At 36.9% G+C, this 23,389-nt stretch overlaps 2 protein-coding genes across 5 annotated transcripts; both read left to right on the forward strand.

Annotated features, from left to right (window-relative positions):
- The first annotated feature begins 381 nt into the window (after nt 1-381).
- On the forward strand, nt 382-3,488 carry admb (adrenomedullin b). 3 transcript variants are annotated; one of them, XM_067492797.1, is made up of 5 exons: nt 382-502; nt 818-931; nt 1,499-1,633; nt 1,984-2,299; nt 2,569-3,488. In XM_067492797.1, the coding sequence occupies exons 2-4, from the start codon at nt 828-830 to the stop codon at nt 2,264-2,266; spliced, it is 522 nt and encodes a 173-aa protein (XP_067348898.1). In that variant the 5' UTR covers nt 382-502; nt 818-827; the 3' UTR covers nt 2,267-2,299; nt 2,569-3,488. The 3 variants fall into 3 exon arrangements, with proteins under 3 accessions (XP_067348898.1, XP_067348899.1, XP_067348897.1); XM_067492798.1 differs by having other exon boundaries at nt 1,984-2,010; nt 2,092-3,488; XM_067492796.1 differs by having other exon boundaries at nt 1,984-3,488.
- A 3,240-nt stretch (nt 3,489-6,728) lies between these two features.
- ampd3b (adenosine monophosphate deaminase 3b) lies at nt 6,729-22,984 on the forward strand. Of its 2 annotated transcripts, XM_067492799.1 has the most exons (16): nt 6,729-6,918; nt 9,862-9,925; nt 13,825-14,047; nt 14,194-14,368; nt 15,126-15,291; nt 17,420-17,639; nt 17,799-17,928; nt 18,445-18,639; nt 19,045-19,176; nt 19,331-19,494; nt 19,824-19,950; nt 20,075-20,238; nt 20,325-20,445; nt 20,864-21,037; nt 21,442-21,552; nt 22,216-22,984. In XM_067492799.1, exons 2-16 carry the CDS (start codon nt 9,868-9,870, stop codon nt 22,390-22,392), a joined length of 2,337 nt encoding a protein of 778 aa, XP_067348900.1. In that variant the 5' UTR covers nt 6,729-6,918; nt 9,862-9,867; the 3' UTR covers nt 22,393-22,984. The 2 variants fall into 2 exon arrangements, with proteins under 2 accessions (XP_067348900.1, XP_067348901.1); XM_067492800.1 differs by lacking the exons at nt 6,729-6,918; nt 9,862-9,925 and adding an exon at nt 12,293-12,439.
- The last annotated feature ends 405 nt before the right edge of the window (nt 22,985-23,389 follow it).

Here is a 23,389-nt window from a genome sequence, read left to right on the forward strand (position 1 = left end):
CATGGCCAATTAGCACATCCATTAAACCTCTCTAAGCAAGCAGTTTCTAGAAAAATGTTGAAAGAAAAGCCCAAAATATGTAAATTGACTTGGTTTGCTAAAAAGTCTCCAATTTGCAAAAGCAAAGCTAAACATTAAAGACACAGAAAAAAAAGTGTAATAAATCAGAATTAGGATTTTCACAACTAATAAGCATCCGTCACGCCATGTTGGGGATTGCTGACTCAATTATAATCCATCTGCATGTTTTTGGTTTGACTGTCTACATGTGGGGCAAGATGGGGTTGACATGAACTGTCCCACAGTCCCTCCCACTGGGTCTGGCATTCAGGTACAGCTCCCTCCCTCACACTATAAAGTCTCTGATCTTAGCAGTGTAAACTTCAGACTTCAACTCAAGATAAGCTCTTTATAGCAAAGGATAGAACACCTCACTCTTCTAAACAGCACACAACACACTTGTGCACCATAGAAATTCTCTGCATCCTATTGTAAGACTGAGGTAAGTGACTTTTTCAGTTTTGATTTAAGATTATTTTTTAAAGATTGCTAAACAATGTGATAATGTCCTGCCAATTGTGGGATGCAAATCTGAATACTGAGGAATAAAGATCTGTATTATTTAGGTGCATTGATAGATGTGGATATTGATGGATATTGATGGATATGACTTCCATAACCTGCCTTACAAAATAATTATTATTCATTTGTAATTAGCAAACCAACATACTGAGTTTCTTGACCACTGTTTTGAGTTATTCAAAAGGTTGTCACTTGTGGAAGCAGTTGAAGGTAAACTCTAAATTTATCTTTACAGTTTGCCAAAAATGAGATTATTCCTGCACACAATCGTCTGCTGCTGTCTTTTGACCATGGTCCTGCCACTGGTAAAAGGTGCCAAGGAGGAGTTAAACTCCAGTCTTAAAAAAAGGTAACCTACCTCATTATCCAGCACTCTGACAATAATAAGAGAAAAAAATAATTTTTCTTGCTCAGCCATTTTACTAACATTACAATCAGGTGTTTGCCCTTCAGAAAAGAAACATCTCAAATTATGACAGTGAATTTTTTGAAAAGTGTAAAATATTACAGTTAGGCTGACAATATCAACTATAGCGTGACAGATACTGGATTTTCTAGGACAACAATGAATTTGACATTCAAACCTTTTTAAACTTTCGTAACTAAATTGTCCAATGTTTTAACAGAAAGCATTTTTAATATGGATCTGTCAGGTGGCTAATATAGAACAGTTATCTGGATATGACATTAACAGAGCATTTTACAAAAACAAATTTATTTGATTGTTTTTAGGTGCCAAACTAAAGACTGTGTCATAATTGTGTCTTTTTTGATGCCATTTTTTCTAAATCAATAGACATACAAGGTATGCTTATATTGATATGAATGATAATTTCTGCAAACAAGATCGTCCTTCCTGTTGTCTCTGTCAGCGTGAGTGCCTACCGTCACAGTATCTCTTGTTTTTGTGTTGTAGGTTTAAACTATGGTTACAGGTTCATATGAAGAGAGACCCACACAGCAGCTTAGTACCAGCCAAGGACCAGTTCGATGGCATCCATGATGAAACACATCAGGACGAGAATGCAAATATCCCATCATCGCCACCAAGGTAACAAAAAGCTGAATCTTAGTTATCAAAGAGAAAAATGATCCTGACAGAAATATAACATGTAACATGGGAAAGGAAAAAGGATTATACAGTATTATGAAACAAAAGTCCACAGCAGGAGTCTCAGTTGAGACATCACAGTTACGTATATGGTGTGGCTCCTAACAGTTAAGTTACCAAAACAGTCCATGTTCAATAAGTGTTTTCAGGTGCTGGCAACGCTGCCCGGTATTACTATTCCAAATGAAATGACCATAGATTTAGATCGCGTCAACATGTGTTAGCAGGTCACATTTAACAACCCCTGGAAAGTCAGTATATGAAGAACAAATATTCTTTTCCTTTTCCAGCATCGAGCAACACATCAGATTCAGAAGGTCAGCATCATCAAAAAAAGCCGGATGCCTCCTGGGCACATGTGCATACCATGACCTAATCCATGGTGTGTTTGAATATAGCAAGCCAAAAGATGCCACTGCCCCCAAGGAAAAGATGGGATCAGGTGGCTACGGGCGCCGCCGTCGCTCACTCCTGGAGGCACTGCAGCTTGCTCTTCAGACAAGAACACAAAGGAGGAGCATCGAAGCTGGACAGCAAGTTCGCATGGACAAAAGCACACGCACAGTGGCCTAAGACAGGAAAGGGGAGAAGAGAAACCTTGATGGGGTTTGTTGCTTACAACAGATGAAGATAAGTCCCTCAGAGGTTTTATTCTACAGATGTACTTTGACTAGATATGCACAAACAACAGCTGGTACATCTGTACAGCCCATCAGAGGAAGCTGAAGTCACTGGATTAAAGCAAGATTCAAATAATAGATACTGAGAAGTTTGAGCGTGCATGTTTAACTGCAGTGTGTCAGAACGTGTGTGATTTATAGATGAATTCAACTCAAACCTCTGGGACTTACCAAGAATGTCTATTTCTTCTTCAGCTTCAAAAGTGAGCTTGCCAGCTGAGAAGGAAGACAAATTCTGAAGAGGAGCAGAGGCCACAATGGAGAAGCCTCCCCCCCCCCTCAAGAAATTGACATTATTGGATCACATTCAGAACCTCCCAAAAGCTAACTGAATGTGGTGAACTGCTTGTGAAGTGGAATCTATACAATATACGCCAAATCTATACAGTTACAAATATGTAATTACCAACTTGTATATAAAGGCTATATAGAGCTACCTTTTATTTAAGCAAACATTTCAACATAAAACTATTTTTATACAGCGAAATATACACATTAAATGTAATTTTTTACTTAACTATAATATTTGATGTATCTTTAAAGTGAAAATAATTATCTTGTCCTGTATTCTTCATGTGAATGATGTATTGTATCACTAAATTATGGGTATATCAATTGTCTTAGATTTTTTGGTGACCATGCACCATAAAATTAATCATATTAGAGATGGTAGAAGTCATATTCAAAAATAAAGGGGTCAGTTTATGTTTATCTGGACTTGATGCCATGGAAAATGATGGAGAGCGTCTTTGTGATGTGGAAGGAGGAAGATGAGCTAATACAAGTGTTGTGCTGCCATCTAGCTTTACATTAGGCTACATTTAACAAACGGAGGGCAGAATAATTAAAAACTAATGCAGCTTCATTAAATGCACTTACTATGGGTAATGTTAGTGAGATCATCTCAAAACCCTTAAATTTGATATTTATCAGTTTTTATTTGAATGTACTTAATACTAATTTGCTGAAATTACTTGAAAGTGTATTGGTCAACATGATTTTTGTCCTCTTGTTGCAAACATGAGAAATTGCAGTGGAATTCATCTGGCTGCGATGCCCCTGTTTTAGATATAAGTTGATTAATTAATAAAACAATAAAAATCCTGAAGCAACAATGTTATTTGGTGATCTGATTTCAAATATTCTGCTTGTGTGTGTGTGTGTGTGTGTGTGTGTGTGTGTGTGTGTGTGTGTGTGTGTGTGTGTGTGCGCACGGGCGCACGTTAGAGAGGGCTTACAGGCAGCACAGTAAACGTCATGATGGTATGTGTTACTGAATTTGATTAAATCTTGAGTTTTAAAAATTCCAAAACATGACAAACCATTGGTGTACATTCCATCTAAAAATATCTGTTTATCAGCTGTAGTGACTCATGTACATGTACTGAAATTAAATTAGTCTGGGGTCAACATGTTCCCTGTGATGATGGCATTTGAACAAAATTAAAAAATTATGTTTTGGCAAAGACATTTCAAGCTTTGATGAATGGTGAGGAAGGAGGAATGTGCCCTACTGCACAATAGCAACAATGAATATAAAGACTAAATAGAGATGTTTATCACAATGGAATTTGAACTCTAATAGTCAGAGTGCTGTGGCTCAGTTGGTATGGCAGTCAGACCACAGGGTCAGTGGTTCGATCCCCGGTCCCTACTATATGTCAAAGTGTATCTGGGCAGGACACTGAACCCCTAACAGCCCATTCCCATCTCCGGTCCAAGCCCGGCAGAAACTGGGGAGGGTTGCGTCAGGAAGGGCATCTGGCGTAAAAACTGTGCCAAAATCAACATGCGAACAATGATCCGCTCTGGTGACCCTGAACTCACGGGATAAGCCGAAAGGAAAAAAAAAAAAAAGGCAGCTGTAGAACTATCCACTGAAATGATAAATCTGTTATTTTTATTTAAACATTAACACCCTGGAATAAGTAGATTGTGGATTATAAAGACAAAGAACTGAACTGAACAATTTACTAGAATATACTGTATTGTAGTCATCCTGACATCTATATACCTATATGTAATCAGAAGTAGAGAGTTGTGATCTACTGGGCTGATATTAGATTACTGCAGACAAAAGACTGTAAAGACAATTCTTTGGTCTGACATAAAATATGGTCCAATATTTATAGCTAAGTTACAATAGTGGACTAAATCTATTTTAACACACATTACTGTATTACTAACAAACACGTATTGTATAGTGGCAACAGGGCTTGCTGGCAAGATGTTTCACCTCTCATCCAAAAGGCTTAGTAAGTTTTTACTAACTGGCTTAAAGTGTCAAGCATATAAACTCTGTGGATTCATTGGGTTGTTGATATTTTAATGGTTACCTCAGGATTGTTGAGCTGAATGGTCTTTTTGGAAACACAACCACATCTAGCTGCTACTGAACAGCACCTTTGAAATAACAATGATGTGGACGACAGAGAATATTAGTAGTCAACCGTATGGGCAGATCTTTAGAGAGCGGGGAAGCTTACGGTTGATATACGTATAATGCAAATATGTTTTTCTTTGTCTCTCTATGAATCATATAAATACAATTTAGTGATAATAAATAAGAGACTAAACTTGTCAACCACAAAGAATTGCACACTAAAACTCTTCAAATGTTTATAAGCAGACATGTAATGAGCATCTTGTAGTTACTAAGTACAGCTAATGTTAGAATATAGCTTATACATTACTTTCCCCCTCTGCATTTTGGATACGCTCTGACTCCTACACATGACTGTAGATATGCACGTAAAACAACAGACTAAAGTTTAACAATATGCCTATGGTTGCAGTTAGTTGTGGTTAGGTGCATGAAGCATGCATAAAAAAAAACAAGAGTGGACAGTGCACACTTGAAAAATGCAGCTGAAGCAGTTTATTAAGGTTTGGCTTCTGATGGTGCCACTCAAAAAAGCTGATTTTTAATGTTTGAAGTAATTTTAAAAGGTTTTTGGTCATCACTGCACATCAACAGAGCCTACAGCTCTACAGGATCAAGTTACCACATGAATCATTTTTATAGCTGACAAAGTGAAGTTTGGGGGCAGATTATTCTAACCTGTAGCCTTAAATCAATCCATATATTAAAATGGCAACAATTCAGACGTCAGAATTCACTTCTAATAACAAGACAAAGTAAGTTCTAGGTGCCTGAGGTAAAGGAGATAGACAACATGGGTGGGCCTGCTCTGAGCCCAGCAATCCAGAGATACAGTAGTACTGAGCTGAAAGGAACAAAAGATTATTTGACTGTTAATTAATATAAGCAAACTGTGATTTTCTATACTTTGGACTTGAATATTAGATCACATTTACAACAATTTAATACCAAAATCCAGGTTACTCCAAAGCAATTGCACACTTTTTCTTGCCACTGAGCTGGTACCTGCGTATACATCTACGGATAACAAGAAATGACATTAAAGCAATCACAAAGTTGATTGGAGGCTCGGTTTAGAAACAGAGCCTTCAGTTTATAGTTCGCCCACTAAAGAGCACTCACACAATGACTGGACGACTGCAAAAATGTCAAGCTTAGTGTGTTAGTCGCAAGATAAAAAACTATAAAAAGGATTGATGGTAAGACATTTAGTTTGTGTTTTCTTTAAAAATTACAATTGGAAATCATTGGTATTGGCATTGGTCTATCAGTATTCGTAATTAATATCATACCAATAATACTATACTATTAAAATTATACATTTAGATTATATACAATTAAAATGTACCAGCTTTTCAACCAAACTATAATACATTCTATATCCATCCTACATATATCTATGTATCTATCTATATTTTCTATTTCTTTTACTGTCCACATGGTGGTGCTGAAGGCCACTCTATTAGAAAATCACCCTAACCCAACAATTCACAGATACTTTTGCATTACTGATTTCTATTAAAATTTATTTACAGGAACTTTTGCCACAACTAATTTCAAGAAAGCTTTTCTAAGCCTTTTTCCTCTATTCCCCCCCTTTCCCTCCCACATGTCTTTAAATGAGACCCAACTTCAGACTCATTCAGACTCTGACTGTGCCACAGCAGCACACAGGTCAATAAAAAACTTCAATGAATTAAACATTTATATGTCATTGTTATTTGAAAACTCTACCATTATTTTTTTTAAATCTATAAATAGAACACAGCACATTTTTGTTCACATTTTTCCGGAATCACTTCCCCTAAAAGTGACAGTTACTTTTAGTCTGCATTATCAACAAAAAATAAAGAAGAGGGACGTGGCTTAAAAGAGTTTCCATGCTGTTGAGAAAAAAAAAAAACAAAAAAAACAACTGTAGTGTACTGGCACAAACTTCGTCTTATACTTCCTCTACAGCTTAAGCTGAGCAACACTGATGCAAATCACTTCCTGAAACTCATTTTGAGCAACCGCAGATACACTGGTTGTTAAAGAGTAAAGCTGGTTGTCTCCATGTTAGTAGAGGCTTCTCTGGCTGAACTTGTCTTCTATCCTGTAAAGCCTAAAAAGAGTTTGTGCAGTCTCAAGTGGCGTTAACATTGTGCACAACCCTGCAAACAGTAAGTACACTGTTGCTCTAAGAATGCTCTGAATTTTTAGGCTGAACTTTTTGTAGTCTTAAGCTTCTTTATCTATAGTCACATATTTTAGTCACTCTTGGATTCTTTCAAGCACTTCCCTCACTTTTTATGGTGGTCATCAGTGGGTAGGAATGTGACAGCTGCATTTTGTTGACACAGATCTGTTATTGTACCATAACAATGTGCATTTTAAAGCACTTTATTTTTTTACAGATTGTCATGGATCTAGAGGTATAACTGTGTTTGCAGTTTAGTGACAGTTTAGAAAAATTGCTGTAAAAACTGCATACTTGCACCAAAAGTTGACAGGTTTTCATCTCTTTAGGTTTAGCTTTTATTTTCTGTGGAGTCCATACAGTACATTCCATTCGTTTTCATGCAGGCGCATTTATGAGCTGTTTTCACCACAAGGACAAGCCAGGTTAGGTACAACAGATACTATAAATACCCCAAAGGCATAAAGTAAAGTTGGGATGGGCTTAAAATGTATATTTTAAAAGGCAATGTTGAATATATTTTGGAAAATTTCACGTTTGAGGTGGCTGTTTTGATGATAAATACTAAATTGACTAGGAAAAAAAAACCTGTTCCTTACAAACTGTTTATGCAAAGCATTACTAGTTAAAGTGTAACTACCACATTTTTTGTACTGTATACATATTATTTCCATACAGGTATTTTTACACCAAATTCAGATACATCTAGGTAGCCATTAGTAGTTTTCTAGATTATACCAAAATTAAAAATAACCAACAAACGTTTATCCTGATAATGTGTGTGTGTCTGGCTGTCACATAACTTCCGCTGCAGCGTTTTTTAACTATTCTGTTTTAACAACACAGAACCTTTGTGTGTATATACCTTATAAATTTAGCAAGTTAGAAAAAGTTAGGTTTAGGGAATTCCTTTCTTTTTGCAGATTCTACTCATGGCTTTTTGTGAAACTTTTGTTCTGGGAAACATATTTAGCGATCAAGAATAGCCATGGATGCTGTTATCTTTTTTCATGCCATTGTCTCATGATAACAGCATAATTATCTCATGATTCGTTATGTGGACACTGAGGATATCTTAACAAATTTTGTGGTGATTATTAAATATTTGTTAAGACATTTCATTAACAGCCACGTGCCAAATGTAAACACTGCTGCTGATACTAGGAGAAAGTCACTTTGTATTGCACTATTATTTACCCATACAGTAAATGAACCGTTATCACTGTGACAAACTGTAAAGTTTGCATATTAAATGTGCCTAGTCTTTTTTACCAAGTCATAAGTGTAGCAACAACAAAACAAGGAAGTATCTTGCAAAGTAACTTCTCTGAACTTAGGTAAATTGTTAACAAATAAACTCAGCCATAATATAAATCAATATAATACCATAATTTGTTTAATTTGACAAGTTTTATAAACTGCCAGCTGTAAGGCATCAGGGTCCTAAACAATGAAAATTGACAAACAGTAAAATCTTTTATAAGGCAAGAACTTTTTGGGCAGACATTTCACCCAGAAATGTGACAAGTCATGAGATGCCTTTTAAAGTAAAGCCTAGTTGTACTTTTTTTTTTTTCAAAGTTTGTTTTTATGACCTATATACATTTTTCAAACAGATTGAGGCCCGACTAGCTTTGGAAGTCACCGTAGAAACTGGGGGACATGACTTACAAACTTACTTACAAACTTATCACCTTGTTCCTAAATACAGCATGCCAGATATCCAAGGTTTACATTAAATATTCAAATATAAATCTTAACATATCAAATGTCCATTTGCTAAACTTAAGTGCATCATCAGGCATAGTGGTGTGTTGTATTCTTACTTTGAAAAAGTGAATAAAAAATGATGTCTGCATGGGGGAGAGCACAGAAGAGAGTGTCTCTCTGAGGTGTCAGCCACAGTGACGTTGCATTCAGCTATCATGGCAATGTGTGTGTATCCTATTCTGTACCATTGTCTTTATTTTAATTTGATAACAATGCATAACTGAAGAGCTGTGCAGAGCATTGTAGTGCGTACAGAGAAAAGCAGAGCTGGATCAGAGCAAGGAGGGGCAGGATTGGGTGGAGAGTGGATCAGCCTCTATTTATTCGCAAATAAGTCGCAGTAGTGGAACTGGTCCTCCACCACCCAGTCTGGGTGTTAATTTCACAATAAGTATTATGGATTATACAAAGCAAAACCTGCAGCACTGCAAAACTCACCCTAATATAATCCAAACCAGTACAATGGCACCACAGACAATGTTCTCAATTATAAATATATGGTAGCATTGTCACCATTCTAACTATTTCACCTTACCTTGTAAATATAGGATTCAAGCAAATTATTTTCAAACTCTGCCAACCCTCCATCAGGCCTATAATAAAGGTGTGTGTGGACAAGGGTTATTCAAAGTCTCAGAATTTTTAACTGCATTTTGGTAACGGAACACTGCTGCAACTCATGCACATAAATAAGTTATATCAGGAAACTTTGCATTGTGGTCCAGCAATTCTTTCCTTTTGTCCCCACAATCTGAAGCTTCTCACATCTTCAGTACCATCAATTCCATAAGTTCAGCCAACCTCTGTAATAAATTGGCAGTAAAATGTGACAACCTTAAAACTATAAATCAAAGTGAAACAAACACTACTTTATTAGTATTCAAGAACTAGAGCTAATATTAATCCTAGGTATCACTATCAAAATTTCACTGGTTAAGGACTGATGAATGATAAAAAAGTGTTTATTTTTTACTATTCAGAAAGAGAGATGAAATGAACCCTCTATGGAAAAAAAGCTAGTTCAACAGAAATTAATCCAGTTGATGTTCTACAGACCTCACACTCTATATATACTCTATATAATAATAATATTACAACGCTAAATTGTGTTGACACCAGTGTCAATTAAAGCTTTGTTTCTCCGATGTCAAAACAGGTCAAAATGAAGAGAAGAGACACACCCCTGCGTAAGCAGCAGTCCACACCTAGCTTTGGGAAAGGTGAGTAAACAACACTTTATTTGGAATAAACGTTCATATAGAACTTATTAGGACTGCACCTAATGTTTGTTTTTGTTTGTTGATAATTCAATTGATAATGTTTTCTATTAATGGATTAATCTTCAGATTATAAATAAAAATATAAATTCCAATAAAATTAAAATAAAAGATTATAATAAAAATGTAAATTCATCAGTATGCACTGCAGGGCATTATTCCTCCCCCCAAAATAACTTTCTTAACTGGTAATCTGTGTTTTACAGACCGATATTAAGTCTCTCCACAGTATAATTAAAGCAAGAGCTTGTAGCATTCAAGTTAAAGGAATGTAGTGGAATCTACATCAGTAAACAGTTCAGTTTACTTTAGTTTAAATACTAGAACAGCAAAAATATCAGTTTGAATTTATTTTAAGTAATATTCATATTATCAGCAAATTTAACATGTTTTTCTTTTTTTCCTTTTTTTTTTCTTTTTATCTACGTCTGCAGAGCATAAGAGCATAACAAATGGTTATACCCGCTAGAGTAGAAACTGATTTCGGATTGAATAATTACCTGGCAAATGCATGTTTAAAAACTATTAAATATTTCAGTGAGTTCTAGCTACATAACAAAATCTCCTGTCTTCACTACAATTCAACAGCAGCACAAAAAACAGCCTCCACAACTGAATTAACTCCTCAGAGTTTGAACACACACATTAACATGAAAATTATCTGACTGTCTCAGTGTCCACCAGAAGCTGTAGCACATTAGGTTGAACAGTGTCTGAATCTAATTTGTAAAAGCTGAAAATCTATCTTGTATCTTGTAAGTGAGTTGCATTCAGGGACACTACAAAAATATAGATCACCCATGCTTTTTTTATGCACCTCTGGGAATCAGCAGTAGGTTTTACATCAGTAAACAGTTCAGTTTACTTTAGTTTAAATACTAGAACAGCAAAAACATCAGTTTGAATTTATTTTAATTCATATTCATATTATCAGCAGATTTCAAATTTAACATGTTTTTCTTCTTTTTTTACATGTCTACGCTAATTTACCACATTCACAGTTTGATTCACAGTAAGGAAGTGATTCAAAGCATGGCATGAAAAAAGTAACAAAAACCTAGATCACTAATTCTGTGCCACCTACATAAACAGGTTTAGCCTGTTTTCTCCTGAAATGTTTTCACTGCATTACATAACAGCCACAGTGCAGTTTGATGTCTTAATAAGTTCAAAATCAATGAAAACGTCCTTTAAATGTGAAGAGTCCCTTACATATGCACTGCCTCATATCTAGATGTTGTACATCTAGATTCGAAAACCAGAAAATAAAAGCTGAAATGATGATGGTTCGTCTCATATTTATCTTTTGATCTTATATACAAATGTCTTTAGTGTTTAGCAAACACAAGCATACCTCACTTCTCCAATACTTTGGGATGGGACGGTGTATGTTATATTAGTATTCTTTTTAATATGACACCCCTTATTTTCAGGAGCTACTAGGTACAAAAAAAAATGAAGGTGCAGCTTCAAGAATTAGAAAAACATGCTTAACGACCTTATTCACATTAATGAAACAGTAATTGGGAGAATTAACTCCTGAAATTGATGAGAGGGCATTCTCTAGAGCAAATACTCTGAAAACTGGTCCTCAAGTCCCTGACGTGCTTGTTGTCCAACTATTCCTGCTTTAGCCAATGCTGCATACCTTGGTGTGCAGTGTTGTCATTTAGAAGATGGAGGATACCATCTCAGATGACAGTGGAGTGGGTGAATATAAAGTCAATTGGTAGAATGCAGACCCTTACATATTCTCAACTAGGTTCATTTGACTACTAGCATATTTTATAGTAGCCTAATAAAGTAATAGATTTACTTTTGATGAATGGATTCTTATAAAGAGCAAATTCAAACTACCCTGCAATTGTTTACCATTTTTGGAGTAAACTGACTATTTGGTCTCTGAATGCGCAGTCAGCAGTTAAATCTATAGTTAACGCTCAATTTACCCAAGTGATTCAATATTACCAAGAAAACCATGCTATTTCACTACTCCCCTATTGCTCCATCTCTCCGACAGACATTCACATTTAGGCCGTCAGTTGTGACATAGCACCTTGGATTAGCAGCCCCTGTTGCCATGATACTCTCAACACCCTAAAATAGAGAGAAAGGGACACTCAAGACAGAAACAAATAGCAGCTGCATTATACATGCAGGCACCAGACCACATAGACAGCAGAGCAAAGCCTCACTGTGGCAACTGCAAGCAGACAAACATCTCAGATCCGAAAAGAAACAGAGACAAAACAAGAGGAAAATCTTGGCAGTGTCAAGAGGTTTTGTTTTTTTTGTTTTTTTTTTAAACAGAACGTGTTCTTTAAGACTTAAAAGAGTATAAACATAGTGGAGCCAAAGTTGAGCTACGGAGTCTAGGAGAGAAAATCGTATGTAAGCTGAAATACTCGGCTCAACAGAGATTCAAAGATTCAAACATGGCCCATATCACTACAGAAGGTAAGACACAAGCATAGCTTCCTCTACTGATGATAACACTTTAGTGACACAGATGCCATATGGTAAAAATAACCAGTTATTGAAGTTGACTTAATGCCTGTGGCACACAGGTTTTGTGACTTAATGGCCAATTCACCAGTACTCCAGTACTTTGATTATATGTTACTTAATTTCTAGCACTTGCGGATTTATTTACCTTTATTGGTACTGGCCCAGTGACCTAAACTCACTGCAACGTGACAGTGACATGGTGAGACATTGTGATCAGATTAGACAAACACCTCCAACACTGATGGGATGTTGGACAGCAACATACGTTTTCACACTGAGGGGGATTGAGCAAGCAGGCAAAGCTATTTAAAACAAACAACTGCTCTGTCCTTCATCTGACTGATCAAAACATGAATTCACAGGCTCTATGGTTCTAAAATAGAGCCATGGTTCATGCTGTGGGTATGTAAGAGAATTGGGTCAAAACAAACATACATGCCTGAGTTCCCACCAAAAGGTCTTGTGAACCAGAAGGACTTTTCACTAATAATGTACGTCTAACAAAAAGAAAAGCTTCAACATTCACTTTCCTTTTACAGCAAAAACTAGGGGGAGGAAATCATGGACTTCCTGGATATGTTTACTTACTGTTCCTGGAAGTATTTAGTTAAGAGTTTCTGCAAAACTTCTGCAAACTAAAATTTGTAGAAAACTACATTTTAAGCTAAAAAACATTACCATGGGGAAATGCAGCAAAATCAAAAAGTAAAATTATTAGTCAATAGTGTTTAGACTAGGTTACCCAGGACAGTGTTTGACTGTGCTCATTGTAACTTCACTGACGTGTAGCCAACACTGAAACACAATTTAGCCACTCAAGATGTGTTAACTTATGCGAGAATACGAGTTAGTGCAAAATGTGCCAAGTGCATGCATTAACCTCAACCAGCCCAACCTCAAACTCTTATTTGTAGGTCTCATGTCTCTGTTCCAAGTATTTTATTTACAGTCATCATTACCATACTGTTATTTCTCCAATTGCTGCTATGTTTCCTCAAATTTATGAGATGAAGTACAGCATGCTGGCAAGTTGCTGATTTTTATCAAAACTGCTATTGTCAAAACTGATAACTATTGTTTCCAATAAGCCCTAACAAAGGTACTGCTTTAGTAACTACTGAAAGTGACTGCTATGAGAAAGTAGCTGTTTTAGTCATAATTTCTCTATATCATGAGGATGGATATATAACAAATCATATGATTAAATCTTTGAACAGGACCAGATTAAAAAAAAAAAAAAGTTTATGTGGACCAGTAGTAGAATTTACCATTTTTATACAGTATTCTAAACCTGAAAAATGTAATTTACTTTAAACCGAATCTTCCTCCTTCAGAAATGCCACGACTATTCCAGAGAATGTCAATGACTGAGATGGATGAGAAAGTATGTCAGCTAGCACAGCGAGTATATGCCTCAGCTCTGAAGGAGGAAAGCACCAAGAATGCAATAGCACTATTTACTGTGCCAGAAGACTGTCCCATTGGTTTGCATGAAGACAGAGAGAGGGCGCTCCAGAGGGAGATGGCAGAGCAGTTGTCCCAGGAGTCTACTCAAAGGTATAGAAGAAAATTTGCTTCTTTCTGCAGTGTTTTCATCATAAGTTTTAACCAGCAACATACAACAAATTCCATCTTTTTGACAAAAGATTTTTAAGATAAACTTTTGCCAGCAGAGTAATGGTTGCTCTCTCATGTGCCACTAGGAAGAAGAGTTTCATATTGAAGCGTTCGCAGTCAATATCTCTGCAGATACCAGTCGGTGGTGAACTGACCTCGTCTGTGGATTCCCAACTCACTCCAGCCACATCTACAACTTGTTTCCCTGAAAGCTTTCCAGAATACCAAAGAGTTACCATCAGTGGAGATTACTGTGCGGGGGTAAACAGAATTAGCACAGATACACAACTAGCCTATATATGAAGAATAGATCAATAGAATAGGCTCAGCTGATCTCTGGCAGGTGAAATATTCTGCCCAGTTTAACCTCTAAATGGTTTTGATTGAACTTTTGCACATATTGTCATCTGTATCAGAGAGACAAGAACACCTAAATCTAATCCTCATCCAAATTTGAGTTCACTTTATCAGAATAGGTTTCTGAAATTTGTCGTGTCCCAAAGCACATTAAAACAGTTAGTAAACACATACAACATCAATTAAAAATATTTTAACCTCAGATGATTCTATGTGTAGCTCAAAGAGATAATTTAAAGCCCAATATGCCATGACAGTCATGCCGTGATAAGAATATGTAAACTTTCATTCGTAACTGTTTATCATTACTAAAACAAATGGCTGAACATCCAAAGAGCAGATGAAGAATTCAAGTCCAATGAGGCCGTACAGATAATTTCAAAACCAGAAATCAAAGTGGGGTTAATATACTTCTTGTTTATCCTCTGTCTATTAGGCATTATAACACTTTCAACATACAAAACATTTTAAAAGTCATTATTGCTTGAGATCTGATCTCAAATATGGCTGTCATATGGCTCATCATTAACCATTTGTACTAGTTTTACTGAATGACAATTGTAGGGCAATACTAAACTAAAATATTTGATGTCAAAGATTACTTTAAGAAAGTAAAAGGTGAGGTATTTAAAGAGTGAAAATGTTTTCATGACATTTACAGGTCACAGTTGATGATTATGAGCAGGCAGCCAAGAGTCTTCTTAACGCGCTGCTTATCAGAGAGAAATATGCAAGGCTGGCCTACCACCGCTTCCCCAGGACCACTGCCCAATTCCTCCGCAATGCCAACAATGAAAAGTGGCAGGAGGGGGATGAAATCTTGCCAGGTATGGGTATTTACATAATGCTTCCTTACATACTTACATAAATAAACTTTAGTACAATATTGCTAATAGATTAATACCAATATTTAATGCCCTATAAGCTAGTACACATATAAAAATGCATTTTTTAAATTTATCAAGGGAGATAGAAACTACCAATATAATTTGCATTATTTTACTTTTATACACTCATAGACCATTTTTGTTACTTTTAATGATGAAGGAGCATCGTATTAGCTAAAGGTGAATTAGTATTTTGCTAAGGTTCAGGATACGTCTGCACCCCCTTACACTGAAAAGGCATCGAAGGGGATGCAAACTTAAAACTAAACCTAACATCATAATATTGGACAGTCAGCTACTACAAATGTTCTTTTTTCATTATAAATAACAAATTGTCATGATCAAAAAATGTATAGTAAATTGATGAAAACTATTAGTGCAAATGTTTTTGCCATTTCAAAATACGGGGATGCAAACTTTTGCACTCAACCACATGTAGGAACCCTTCTAACCACTTTAGCAGCCACAGGTAAACAGACTTACCTTACAAGTTCCCTCTGCGTTCCTCCAAATTTAATACAGTATGATATAACTTCACATTCTTTATTGCACTTTTTGGTGTAGGAAACAAAAGCCCAATGTAAGGTGGTAACTGAGTTAAATAGTGATAGGAGTTCAGATCCCTTAAAAGGGATGGCTCTATGCTGTTCCCATCAAAATAAAGTCCCCCGGTCTGCATGTATTCTCAGTAGAGCTGAGAAGGAGCATCTAAAAATTCGGCTCTCCCTCTTCTTGTTTGCCACAAAGAATCGGCTCTTAGAGCCGGCAAATTCATGAACACCACACCACTAGAGTTAAACTCTCTGGCCTGCATATGGAAAAGGACACAAGTTATGGCTGTCAAGTTTAGCTGAAATAATGACGAATGCCGTCAGTCTAGATGGTCCTCACATTCAATGTTAAGCAATTCAGGCAACGCAGAAACAAGCATAGAAAAAACAAGAGTCTAAAAAATGCCCACCAAAATAGATACAATGCCACGATGCCAATGGTGACTGCAATAACAAAAATGCTAAAATGAAAAAAAATAAATAATTAAACAGCTACTGCAACAAAAATAATTAATTTCTCTAGTGTATGTGTATTTGTCTGACAGTGTGGTAATGTAGTTACATGTTTATTAACTACTCTATGTGGTTATTTTTAAGACCTTTCTTAATTTGCAATACTGTTGGTATAAACAAAGGGTCCACCAAGCTCAGTCGGTCTATTCTGGACTAGTGATAGGAACCAGCTTGGAAAAGCTTCTGCAGAGTACAATCCATAACACAACAAGGGTTAGAGAAAAGGGCCATCTTATATATGACCAATGTGTAATGAGTATCGTTCTAAACAGTTTCCTCTGTATTAGAAAACTAAGGTCATTGTTTTACCATTATAATTAACCATTGCAGAGGGTATTTATTTGACTAACAAAGTGACTACACTATGCCAAGTTATTTTTAGGACATTAGGTGTTTAGGAGGTTAGGACAGTCATATTGTACAAATCACACAAGTCAGAACAGACGTACATGTCTTTAGATTCGGAGTTCAAAGACATTCTTAGCAGACACCATAAGCCATTTTGGCTCCAAAGAGAAGAACAACAGCCTTTCGTTAGTTTTAAAGTTTCTTTCGTGAACAGCAATGGGCAAAAAGCAGCTTGTTTAGTATAAACACACAACAGACCCATTACTAAACAGTTGACACTGAAACAGGGTGCATGACCAAATTAACTAATTTAAGCTATAAATATAGACTTAAATGATTTGTCAAAAGTTATGTGACTTTGCATTTTGTCAGAGAAGAGCAACCTTTCAGATTCTCTACCCTTTCCCTCAACTGTAAACAGAACATAAACCAAACACCATTACTTATGCATTCTGGAGATTGTGTTGAAAATAAAATTATTCTTTTCAAGGAATTGAATCTGATCAAGAACTGAATCGTTTTTAAATCGATATTGCAAATGAACAGTACTTAACACGTTTTAAAATCGCAAATGCTGCAGAACTTATTCTAAAGCATTGTCTACATCTTCAATGACTGTTCCTCATTTGCAGTTTTATTTATTTGAACATCTGTAGACATTTGGCCTTGCCCTCGTGAAGGGGAGGACCCATACTCCATGGAGGGTATTCCTGAGGATCTAAACTACAAGCTGCAGATGAAGGATGGTATAGTTTATGTTTACAACAATGCAGAGGCTCTGAAACAAGACCAGCCCCACAGCCTACCTTACCCTGACCTCGAGACCTTTGCCATAGACCTGAGCCACGTCCTCGCCATGATAGCTGATGGCCCAACGTAAATATACAAACATATTTGAATTCTTAACCACCAAAGCTGAAAGGGACAGTTTTTAAATGATTTATTGCACAATGCAAATGAAGCTCAACTAAATAACTAGTTAGCAAGGCAATAGCAGCAGTAGTTAATATTATACAATGTTGTCCTATTTCACAGGAAAACCTACTGTCACAGAAGACTGAACTTCTTGGCATCTAAATTCCACCTTCATGAAATGATGAATGAAATGGCAGAGCTAAAAGAGCTGAAAAGTGTTCCACACAGGGACTTCTACAATGTCAGAAAGGTTGGTCTGTACTATTCTATCCAGCCAAGTATGCAGATTACTGATGTATCCAGGTGATCCAGTGAAACAACATCTGAGCCAATCGCAGCAGATTTTTAAAACCATCAGAAACAGCTTTAGTAAAGCCAAACCTAATTTTAATCCTTGCTACAGTGCCCCTCCATCCCATGCCTGCTCTGTATATTAGTAGAGGTGAAAAGGGTGAGCTGTTACAAGAACACTGAGCATAGGTTCTATATTACTTGAGTCAAAAACAATGCTCAATAATTATAAATGCAACGAAATCAGCCAATATTTGAGATGGTATGAGCAATATATCAGGCCAATTAAACAAGCAGAATAACAACTTAAAGAAATATAAAGATGGTAAAACAGTCAATGGTGCCTATTGTGCAAATTTTAGCAAGAAATCCTGAAGTTACTTTTGTCCCAGTGTAAAGCTAAGTTTTTTGCATTATTGTAACTTGTCCAACACAGTCGTGCTCATTGTCACTGTTAACTTAATGTCAAACACAGGTGGACACACATATACATGCAGCCGCTTGCATGAGCCAGAAGCATCTGCTGAAATTTATACAAACCACATACCAGACAGACGCAGATCGTGTGGTCGTGGAGAAGGGCAGTCAGAAGATCACACTCAAGGAAGTCTTCAGCAAGCTCCAAATGGACCCGTATGACCTCACTGTTGATTCCCTGGATGTGCATGCTGTAAGGACAAAGAAATCAAACTTTTTAAATTTCCAGATCACTGTCCATCAATGATCATTGTCTATCACTGTTATACTACCACCTTCATCAACCTTACTTTTTATAATTTCCTAGAAAATTTCCTTTAATAAACACTTCAGTCATATGATTTTGAGTGCCTATGAAGTATTAATCTGTTGTTTTTAAAATAATTATAGCCCATTTTACTGTCGTGATCTCATTAACACAAGGATGCAATTATGAGTGTTTATGCATCTCATATAGTGTTATGCAGTTATTTACTATGTTCAATGCAAAGGCCCTTTTAATGTGTAATATGAAAATATTCAACACAGTTACTTTGTAGGAATGAGAATCATCATTAGTGCACAAAGTTTACCCTCCTCTCACAACTTACTCTCCTAGGGAAGACAAACATTTCATCGGTTTGACAAGTTCAACTCCAAATACAACCCTGTAGGAGCCAGTGAACTGCGAGAGATTTACTTGAAATCAGACAACTACATCAAAGGAGAATACTTTGCACGTCTCATCAAGGTATAGTATATGTTAAAGTGCTAATATCACTTGAATGACCTGAATAATAAAATGTAAAAAAAAAAAAAAAAAAAAAAATTGTGATCATTTGTTCTTGGTCACTTCTGCTTTATCAAAACTCATGATAGACTTCATGTGATTTGGCTTTTTTCAGGAAGTGGCTAACGGACTGGAGGAAAGCAAGTACCAACATGCTGAGCCTCGTCTGTCGATTTACGGACGTTCTGCCTCAGAGTGGGAGAACCTGGCAAACTGGTTTATCCAGCAAAAGCTCTACTCACCCAACATGAGATGGATGATTCAAGTTCCCAGGATCTAGTATGTGTTCACTAAAAGCAGAATACATTGATGAGGCCACGGGCAATATTGTATTAGCATGCAAGGAAAATGAGCTTGGTTCATTATAAATTCCTAGTGTCTCATTTTGTTTTTGTTTGACTCACAGTTGCGGGTGCTTGAGTTTTCTTGTCAGTGTTGGAAAATTTGGGGTTCTGAATTTGTACACTTAGAGAAGAGTTTTTGTGTAACTTGAAGTTAGGAATAATAATTTATTTACTCAATACGATGTTCTGAATAAGCAAAGGACTGCTACGGTTTTTGTTGTTTGTATGGGAAGATGAGTTGATTTGATTCCTTTTTTCTTGCAGTGACATTTTCAGGACAAAGAAATTAGTACCAAACTTCGCTAAGATTCTGGAGAACATTTTCCTCCCCCTCTTTGAGGCCACAGTCAATCCACAAAAGCACAAAGCAGTACACGTGTTGTTAAAATATGTAAGTTCTTTCAATATTGGTGGAGTCTAATGCATTAAAATAATAGCAGCCACATCGGGTGTCAGCAAAAGATTAAGTTAAACTATGTATTGTTGAACCTATGATTGTGTACATTATTATGCAGGTGACAGGATTTGACAGTGTGGATGATGAGTCCAAACACAGCGACCACATGTTTTCTTACAAAAGCCCAAAACCTGAAGAGTGGACATCAGACGAAAACCCACCCTACACCTACTACCTGTTCTACATGTACGCCAATACCATGGTGCTAAACAACCTGCGCAAGTAAGTCCTGCATGTTTGCACTTAACCTCCTAAAAAGCACCTGACAGTTCTTGTAGTACACAGTATCACTGTTTGTCTCTCCCCAGAGAGCGAGGACTCAATACCTTTCAGTTTCGTCCTCACTGTGGTGAGGCCGGCTCCATCACCCACCTTGTCTCGGCGTTCCTCACAGCTGACAACATCTCCCACGGACTTAATCTCAAAAAGGTGCATGAGAATGAAGTGCAGGCCACAGTTAATGACTGAATAAACTCAAACAATACTTGAAGACTCCCACTCCACGGACTTAGAACTAGCCTAAATGTTGAGGTGTTTTCACCTTCACACAGAAAACGGAGTATATAATCTATTAAGAGCTTGGAAATAGTCATTTTGACTTATAAAGACATATGTTTGCGGTGGCACTTGTAAGTCTTTATGGTGGCCCTATTTTCCATGTTTAAGGTAGGTAACTGATTGTACAGTTTTTCAGTTTATTTAAAACAACGTAAAATCACTTCTGGTTTACAGTATTTGTACTGTAAGAACATCCACGATGTTCTCACGAAGTTGACTGAGTAAACCTTAAAATCTATATTATTCTCTACCACTCACTACTGTACGGTCAACACCTTCTCCTCCACAGAGTCCAGTGTTGCAGTACCTGTACTACCTGGCCCAGGTTCCAATTGCTATGTCCCCACTGAGCAATAACAGCCTGTTCCTGCAGTACTCCAAGAATCCTCTACAAGAGTTTCTACACAAAGGCCTGTGTGTATCACTGTCCACTGATGACCCTATGCAGTTCCACTATACCAAGGTGAGAACCAGATGAATAATGCAACATTTAATTGCTACATTTGGCAATATATTATTTGGTCTACAAAAAAGTGTAGACCGGTTTTACCTGATCGAGAGTCTGATGTCTAAATACAACTCGTACAGTAGAACACATCACAAAAGAGAAGCAGTAAATCTTTTTGAATAACTAGAACCTAAGAAAGTATATTTTCTTCCAATTTTTGTGCATTAAATGGTTGAAAAAACAAACATAATTATGGCAGACTGCTCTTGATTTAGCTTTAATATTAGGGCATATATAACCAAATTAAACATACATATCTGCAACATACATACAAACATACATATCTAATCCTAAAATGAACATTACACCTAAAATATTCTTGTAGGAATTTATGATATGTTCCACTGATCTTTTTTTAGGAAGCACTGATGGAGGAGTATGCCATTGCAGCCCAGCTGTGGAAGCTGAGCACTTGCGATCTATGTGAGATAGCCAGGAACAGTGTGCTGCAGAGCAGCCTCTCACATCAGGTAAAGAGAAGCACTTTTTGCTCAGATGGATGCACAAGTAGATATAACTTTGCTTTAGGTATAGACTTCAGTAGAGTGACAACAGAGGAAAGGGAATCTGTGATATTACCTCCTTTTTACATTGCTTATCATCCCCCTTTACTCCTATTAGAGGTTGATAAGACTGAATTAAGATTAAACTTACGGGCTGTTAAAATGACCAATTCAGCAACTATCAACAAAAGACTCATAACGGGGTTGTCAACTTTCCAAGACAAAACTGGTCTTGGACACATGCCTAAGGGAGTATGTGTCCCTGAGTGAATAATACCAATACCATTAAATATTAGAGAATTTAAAATGAAAAGTGCATGAGAAAAACATCTTCAGTTGGAGAAATAAAGCTGTCAGTGCTCTTTGATGTACAAAGTATGTAATAATGATATTATTTCTAAATGGCATCAAGAATTCTTTTGGCATACAAACAAACATGAAATTGACTCAGTGGGGCCACACAAAAGTATGTGGACAGCTTGTCCACTAAAAGGTGTCAACAGTGTAACTAAAGTACTGTACCATAATGACATCTGTGTACTCCTATCTACTGTACAGAGACCCCCGTCACCTTCCCATCTGTTCTACATATACTCTAAACCTCTTTTCAACATTTTTTTTTACCCATAGGAGAAGAAACACTTCATTGGTCCCAACTACCTACAGGAGGGACCAGAGGGTAATGAAATTCGAAGGACAAACGTGGCACAAATTCGCATGGCCTACCGCTATGAGACTCTGTGCAACGAGCTCAGTTTTCTAGTGGACGCTGTGAAGGCGGAGGGAGCATCAAGCCCAGCTGAGTGACTGAGCACGCCAGCAGAAGCCGTCCCCAGATACTTCCTCAGGGGACCTTTTTTGTTTGGTTTGTTTTTGTTCAACATATTCTTACAAATCCTTAGGAATCTGATTTCTAAGATAAGGGGGTTGTTAGACGTCGGTGCATTGTCTGTCTACAATATATTAAATGAGACAAAAAAAAAAAAACGTTTAGATGATATTCAGTGCTGTATCTACTAACTTTGCCATTCACGGTTTGCCTTGTTTCATTTCGTCTTCGTGGGTGTTTAATGGGGTTGTGGATTTATGAAATGAAGCCGGCCACTGAACTTAGGGGCAGCAGTGACTCAGTGGGTAAAGTAGTCGTCCATGGACCGCAGGGTTGGTGGTTCAAGGCCCAACTCCCTCTGGCTACATGTCTAAAAGGACACTTATCCCCCAAACTGTCCAACCCCTGCTGCTGAGTCTGCACACACGTCCACAGGGACAGGTTCAAGTTTGACCAACTCCTGCACAACGTTAGTTTTTGGCCAAATCTGTATAACCAAACTGAAAGTTTAAGTAGTTAGAATTGAACCGTTTTTCATTTTTCATTCATAAAATAAAGACTGCAAAACAGTTAACGGTTGTGTTTGGCTTTTTTCCCCTTCTTTTTAAACTTGACGCTGTAAGTTTGTATCAAGTTCATACAACGTTCGTCTGAAATGGAAGCAAATATTTCCCAAAACACTTTCCTCGCCACACTGATGATTAGTATTTGACCCTGGGTCCGTGTAGCCTTTCTTTCATTTAAATTAATATTAAAAATAGGCAAGCTAGGTTACGCTAGCTTTAGCTAAACTGACGTGTTCTACTCCGCTATAAATACACCTCAAACATCGTTAAAATGTTTCATAAAGAAATGTTTCTGCGTGTGACAGTAGTTTACTCACCATATTACATCTGAAGGATGAAGACTTCCCACACATTTGAATCCCTACTAACGGGTTAGCGTTAGCTCAGATTAGTTAGCCAGCTCTTGACT

The sequence above is a fragment of the Channa argus genome, chromosome 23, assembly GCF_033026475.1.
Source record: "Channa argus isolate prfri chromosome 23, Channa argus male v1.0, whole genome shotgun sequence".
Lineage (NCBI taxonomy): Eukaryota > Metazoa > Chordata > Actinopteri > Anabantiformes > Channidae > Channa > Channa argus.

Coding starts and splice junctions, on each gene's coding strand:
- admb (XM_067492796.1), top strand. CDS start 828: ATGAGATTATTCCTGCACACAATCGTCTGCTGCTGTCTTTTGACCATG. Junction 932..1,498: donor AACTCCAGTCTTAAAAAAAG/GTAACCTACCTC, acceptor TTTGTGTTGTAG/GTTTAAACTATGGTTACAGG. Junction 1,634..1,983: donor ATCCCATCATCGCCACCAAG/GTAACAAAAAGC, acceptor TTCCTTTTCCAG/CATCGAGCAACACATCAGAT.
- ampd3b (XM_067492799.1), top strand. CDS start 9,868: ATGAAGAGAAGAGACACACCCCTGCGTAAGCAGCAGTCCACACCTAGC. Junction 14,048..14,193: donor TCCCAGGAGTCTACTCAAAG/GTATAGAAGAAA, acceptor ATGTGCCACTAG/GAAGAAGAGTTTCATATTGA. Junction 21,553..22,215: donor AGAGCAGCCTCTCACATCAG/GTAAAGAGAAGC, acceptor TTTTACCCATAG/GAGAAGAAACACTTCATTGG.